General features: G+C 44.2%; 1 protein-coding gene across 3 annotated transcripts in view; it reads right to left on the bottom strand.

Moving 5' to 3' along the window:
- Positions 1-2,523: 2,523 nt before the first annotated feature.
- IL13RA2 (interleukin 13 receptor subunit alpha 2) overlaps positions 2,524-6,552 on the bottom strand; it is a 44,972-nt gene continuing 40,943 nt past the window's right edge. For all 3 annotated transcript variants that reach the window (XM_023507056.2, XM_012553368.3, XM_023507057.2), the window contains 2 exons: positions 5,238-5,356; positions 2,524-2,941 (listed from right to left, as the gene is read on the bottom strand). In XM_023507056.2, coding sequence (XP_023362824.1) covers positions 2,894-2,941; positions 5,238-5,356 — 167 coding nt within the window. In that variant the 3' untranslated portion in view covers positions 2,524-2,893. The remainder of the gene's footprint in view (positions 2,942-5,237; positions 5,357-6,552) is intronic.

Genomic DNA, 6,552 nt, shown 5'->3' with positions numbered 1-6,552 from the left:
ATGCCTCGAGGGTGAACAATCTGAGTCTTTGTGAGAGAATAAACCCAGAAATGTAAATGAGGGGGTCTTGCCTTGAGATCAATGCCATACATACCCCCCTTAAGGCACACGTGTAGTTTGAGAGGGTGAGACCTTCAGGTTACTCAAACAACTAATTTTACTGACTTCTTCCTCCTGCTTAATTGACCATTTTGATGACCAGAATTAACCAAATGTCTTGGGGCCAATTCAAAAATAATCACTAGCATTCATAGAAAGCATGAAGGTTTTCAAAGTGCACGCTCATTCTCTCAGATAACTATATATATATATATATATATATATATATATATATATACACACACAAAGAGAGAGAGAGAGAGATATTACACACACACATATATATACAATCTATATCTATATACATATATATATATATATATAGCTATAGTTATAGGTATCATTTGATCTTAACAACCACCCTATGAGATAGGTGATATTATTATTCACATTTCTGATAAGGAAACTGAGGCAAACAAAACAGGGTAAAGTGACTTGCCCAGAGTCTCACAGCTAACGAGTATCTGAGACTGAATTTGAACTCAGGCCTTCCTGACTCCAGAGCCCCCCCTTTCTCTACTGTGCCACTTGCAGAAGCCCACTGCCCATCATTTTGTCCCCCTCTCTCTTGCTCCAAATACTAAACAGCTCTTTTAAGACAAAGTAAGTTTTTTTTTTTGAAGTTGTGCTCAGGAGCTGGTCATGGACTGATATCAATGGCAAATGAGGAGCAACCCTAGTGCCCACTCGCAGATACCCTTGTGGTGTCAAGAGACCCCAGGGCAGATGGACAGGTGCCAGACAAGGGTTCCACAGGAAGGTCGGGCATGCAGACAAGCCACTGGAATTTTGGAGGATGCTCATGCTAATCTCCTTACCTGAAAATTCTCCCACTTCTTTCCCATGTCTGTGTTCAGAGAGAGAGCATCTAGCCCAACCTCTCCCTTTACAGATGACATAAGTGAGCCCCGAGAGGCAGAGGGACTTGGCCAATGTCCCGTAAGAGTCTCACAAAACACCCAGCAAATGGTCAGCCGACCTTGGCTTCAAACCCACTGAGAGGAGATATCCTGGATCACCCACTTTAAGTTTTTCCTAAGAGTAAATCTAGATCCGGTTCTCTACTACTTCAATCCCTCCTTCATAATCCACTCCTGTGGCCCAGCAGACTGAGCGGAGTAATATCTTTTGCACAGTTCCTCTTGGTCTTGTGCTTCTGAGGCCTGCGGTGAGAGCCTAGAGAAGGTGGGCCCAACACTCAGAGCTTCCTGCTTCTCACCCCACCTCCCTCTAGGCCTCAGCTAGGATCCCAGTGTTCTGCCAGAAGCTTACCCTGAACCCCCCTTTATGTTGCTGCCCCCCTCCACATTTTGTTAGGGCCATGGTGTTTGCATGTTGTCTCCCCATCGGGCAGTGAGCTCTTTGACAGTGGGGACTGCTTCTTTGGCCTTTCTTTGGGTGCCCTTCACTTGGCACAAAATTGTTAAGTGATTGCCCGCCTCTCAGACCCACCTGCAGATGAGCTGCTGACCTGAAAGGGATGGAATCACAGATCTGGACCAAACCAGAGCAAGCTTATACGACACCCCTCACAGAGCTATTGGGAAGATCAAATGAGATCACATGTGTAGTGCTTCGCAAAGGGCCATTCTCATTATTCTCTCTTGAGTTTTGTTGGACATCCACATGGTCTCGGCAGCTAGACCGACAGGGACCGTAGCTTCTTTGGCATAACCACTGGCTACCGAGAACAGATGGCCAAGTAGCCGAGGATCACACGTCACCCTGCTGGACAGGGTCTCCCTTGGAAGAAGGCACGGTATCGTTGGGTAGGATTTTCTGTACATCTCCACCCATCAATCCTTTTGGCCCAAACCCTACCCCAGCCATAAGGATTTGACAAAGTACCTCCCACCCCCAACTCCATCTATAATTCGTGAAATTTGCAAGGAAATGGCCACATGTGAATGACTGGATTGCTCTCTCGGTAGGATGTGCTTTTTTAATATCTCCTCACAATTTCACGCCTCTTTTTTGACCCCGGGTCTCTTTATCGCTCAACCTGAACATGCAAAGAGCTACCAGGAAGCACAGGAAACTCCTTGGCTTTCTCTGGAGGATAGGTGGATTTTTCTAAGTTCTCCAAGTTGCCGTCTGTGTCATCTCACCTCTTCTATTTCCTCCGTGTACCCACTCATAGTCACACACCCCAACCCTTTTTCTTATCCTGAGGCCCGAGGCATCAGGATCTGAAGAACAGTATGTGCATCTTCAATTATTTCCTTGGCACTGCATTGCGCCTGCAGCGACATTTTTAGCCAAATAATGTGATTCACAGTCCAGGAACTTACCTAAAGGGCAAGTTTTAACAAACTTGAAACTCATCAGGATTTGGCAAAGTCTGTGTGGCTCAGCTTTGTACAAGTTATGAAATCTCATGTTTTTGAGAATAGATCATTTTTAAAAAACAGACTTATCCCTGGCTTTTCCATTGTGCAACATTAAAAATTCACAAGAAGCGGACCTATTATTGGGAACTAGAAAGCTTACAACACAAAGTGATTTTTTTTCTTCTATAAACAACCCCCTCCAAAAAAATTATTTCTATAAATACATACATATACATATAGAGAGTATGTATGTGTACACACATGCTCAATATCATATATATGTATATTTACATATGTGTTCATGTTGTAAAGTCATTTGAAATATGTCATTGCTGCTCTCAGAGATGATCCTAAGAGAAATCGGATGCCAGAAGATTCCTCCGGGTGTTCAACAAATAAGGTTGAATCTGTCTTCCTGCTGGGAAAGGAACAGCCAGCTGGATGTGGGACTGGGAAGTGGGCTATCAATACATTGCCTCGTGGTAGAAATGGACTTCCTTTTTGCCAAGAACCTGAAATTGCAAAGTGCTTCTATTATCCATGGACGTACGGAAAAATAATAACATGATTTTGCACATGACCAATGATGACGGGCACAAAAAGGGAAGTAAGGGGTATATATGTGTTTATATACTCTACAAATGTGTGTGTTTGTGCATTTCATGAAGAGGGCTGGTGGAAGGAGGAAATCTACAATCACAAAAGGCGATAGGATAGTCATGGAATAAGAGCAACAAGCCGACAGACAAACAACCCAAGTATTTCGCTGGGATCCAAGGAAGGTAAAAAAGACCTAGAGGAGGGTCTCCATCACATTGCTTAGATCCTTGATAGGGGGTTAGGGAAAGACGGGAACAAGAATGGCACAGGAAGAGGGATTGTGGATGGGTTTATGACCTTTCCCAATGAAAGAAATGCTTCCCCAAAAAAAGAAGACGGGAAGAAAACAAGCATTGTTTTGAATTGAATTGAATAAGCATCTACTATGTGTCAGGCTCATGAGGGACAGTGAGGTGGCTCTTCGGTGCATAGAGCACTAACCCTAGAGATAGGAGAATCTGAGTTCAAATGCAGCCTCAGACACTGACTAACTGGGTGACCCTGGGCAAGTCACTTATCCCTGTTTGCCTCCGTTTCCTCATCTGTAGGAAATGGCAAAGACTCCGGTATCTCTGCCAAGAAAACCCCAAATGGGGTCTCAACTAAACCAGTGAACAGCAACAAATGTGCCTGGCACTATGCTAAACACTTTACAATTATTCTCATTTGATCTTTACAACCATCTTGGGAAGTAGATACTATTATTATTCCAATTTTACAGTGAGGAAACCAAGGCAGACAGAAGTGAAGTGACTTACTCAGTCACCCAGCTCGGAAGTGAGCCAAGTCAAATTTGAATTCGAGTCCTTCTGACTACAGGCCCTGTGATCTGCCCACTGTACCACCCAGGTGAAAAGGGCCTGGATCCCGGAGAGTGCTGAAGTTCATGCTTCTCCGAAGACTGCTACTGTCTGTCGTGGGCTGAGGATTCAACCTCACAGAATGTGGCAGCAAATCAAAGCTCTCCCTGTGTTCTCTCTCACCTCAGTAATGGCCTGGGCCTTTATTGTTTATGTCCGGTTCTCCTGGTTAAGCCAACTGTGATCTTTCCTCCCTCTGAGCTTTTTTAACATTCACGCTTACACTGCTCTTATCAGTCAGTGGTCGGTCACATGTAAGCCACACATTCAGCTCTAGTCAATTTGAGAGACTTCTTACTAAGCATCGACTATGTATAAGACTCTGTGCTAAATGCTGGGGGTGTAGGGGAGGTGAAAACAAAATAGTCTCTGCCCTCCAAGAGCTCACATGAGGGGAAAAGGCACCGATGCTGGGAGGGGGGAGGCAAAGGCAGAAAGCAAGAGGTGACACCTGAGCTGTGCTCTTAAGGAGGCTAAGGGCCCTCTGAGGAAATGGTCCTTACTGCTTTAAGATGGAATTTGATAGCATGTCCAGGGGAAGGCCACTAGCATCCGTTGAAGGCTCAGGGACCATTTAGCCAACAGAAGAAAAGACTGATGGGGTAGGCAGGGGAGGACATGTGTGCAAGATAGTCATCCTCAAGTATCTGAAGGACAATCATCTAAAAGGGAGATTGTTCTGCTCGACCCCACACAGCAGAACTAGGAATGATGGGAAAAATGGAAGAAGCAGCTTTCAGCTCAACGCAAAGACAAACTTGGGAAGCGTAATGGCCTGCCCCATGAGGACAAAGTATCTCCTCCCTGGAGGTCTTCAAACAAATGTGGGAGTCCATTCTTGTTGAAGAAGGGTTTTTTTTTTTTTTTGGTACAGGTTGGACTAGGGTCCTAGAAAGTCCTTTCCAATCTATCCTTTGAACTCTTTAATCCATCTAAGCCTTGCTTTACCAAGAGACCGAGTTTCCTGAGGGGAGAGCACGCCTTTTTGTCTTCCACTTCTCAGAAGATTCAGCATACAGTAGGCGCTGATTCGTTCATTTGTCACATCCTCACGGTGTTCTAGGGAAAGTCAAACTTTTCTTGTGTCACCCTCCTGTTACCTTCCTATTACCTTGAACCTCAAACTCTTCCTGGAAGCTAAGAATGAATAGTTTCTCATAAGTCACATGCAGAATGATGAGATCACTTTGATAAACATGACCCAGGAGACTATTTATTCTTGTTTTGGGAGGGAGCTTCAAAAATGACACCATTCTAAGTGGCGGCCCACTTGACCTCTCCCTCTTGCATGCAGATAAGAATGTTCCTCCTGTCAGGGGTTGTATCTGTTCTGACTCCCAGAACTTACCTGCTTCAAACAGGTTCTTTGTTTCTGCACCAACAATGAAGCTACCACAATGGCATTGAGCATGATTAAAGTGACGGGGATGATGATAAAGAGAAGCCAGCTATCATCGTCTCGTTGCTCTAGAAACAAAAACAACAAATGAAGATTAGATGTTGGGCTTTGTTTTAAGAAATTCTGAAAGGTGGGGCAGAGCTAAGATGGGAGGGTGGCTCCACCTGCCCATCATCTGACATATTTTCAAGGATAGAGCTGAAATCATCAGAGCAAAAAATTGAGAGCAGGCTACATGTGGCCAGCCACCTACATGGGGTTCCACTGTTCCTTTAGGCCAGGGCCTTGCTACATGGACCATGCAGTTTGCTGAACTGAAACAGCATCAGCTGTTTAGTTCATTTGGGAAAAAATATCACCCCAAATACAGTTCTCCCAAAAGCCTTTGCTTCATCTGCCTATTAATTCTCTGGCTTGGTGTCAATTTTTATAAATTGACCTTGTGACTTTATGTAATCATCTCAAAGTAATGAAATGCAAGGCCCACTGGCACTGGATAAATAGGTTCAGTGTTTCTCTTAAAGTCCATTAAAAAAAAAGAGAAAACAAGTCAGATGCTTGAATTAGCTCCAAATTATTTTGTGAACTGTCCAAGGAAACAGCATGACAAGGTTGCCATGGTTTAGTGATTCCAGAGAAATCGGAGTTTTGAATGGCATAGATGGTAATAAGAATGGGCTAGACCAAACAGGCCAAGTTCAGCATAATCACTCCCCATTCCCAAATCTACACCCACCTCTTGACAGAACACCTCCAAATCCAATGAGATTGAGCAGCACTCTCCTTATTCCAACTTGCCTCACACCAAAAACAAACTAACCTGTCTAAAGTCTGCTACAATCCACCCTCTGCTAGGGAATCAAAAAAAAAAAATCATGAGCATCTTGAGAAGTAGGATTATACAGCAGCTATAACGTTAGCATCCCATCCCTGCCACGGTCTAGCCGTGTGACCCTGGGTAAGTGAAGCCACCTCTTCCTGCTTCAGTTTGCTCATGTCTAAAATGGGAACAATACTACCTATAGTATCTCAGTCCCAGAGTAGCTGAGAGGTTCAAAGAAGATCACAAATACACTGCTTTAAACACCTTAATGTGCTAAGCACCAACTACTACTGCTGCAACTGTTGCTGCTACTGCTACTACTAGTAACAGTTAGTCATAATGATTGGAGGCCCTTCACCCCAACAAGGATACACATTTGAAGAACTGCCCTAAAAGGCAAAGGAGTGGCAATCGTAGACTCTTTGGGGAGTAGGTCTCTCT

Source organism: Sarcophilus harrisii, chromosome X (genome assembly GCF_902635505.1).
Source record: "Sarcophilus harrisii chromosome X, mSarHar1.11, whole genome shotgun sequence".
NCBI classification, from domain to species: Eukaryota; Metazoa; Chordata; class Mammalia; order Dasyuromorphia; family Dasyuridae; genus Sarcophilus; species Sarcophilus harrisii.
Note: the sequence above shows the minus strand (reverse complement) of the source record. Positions and strands in the feature narration are given on the sequence as shown.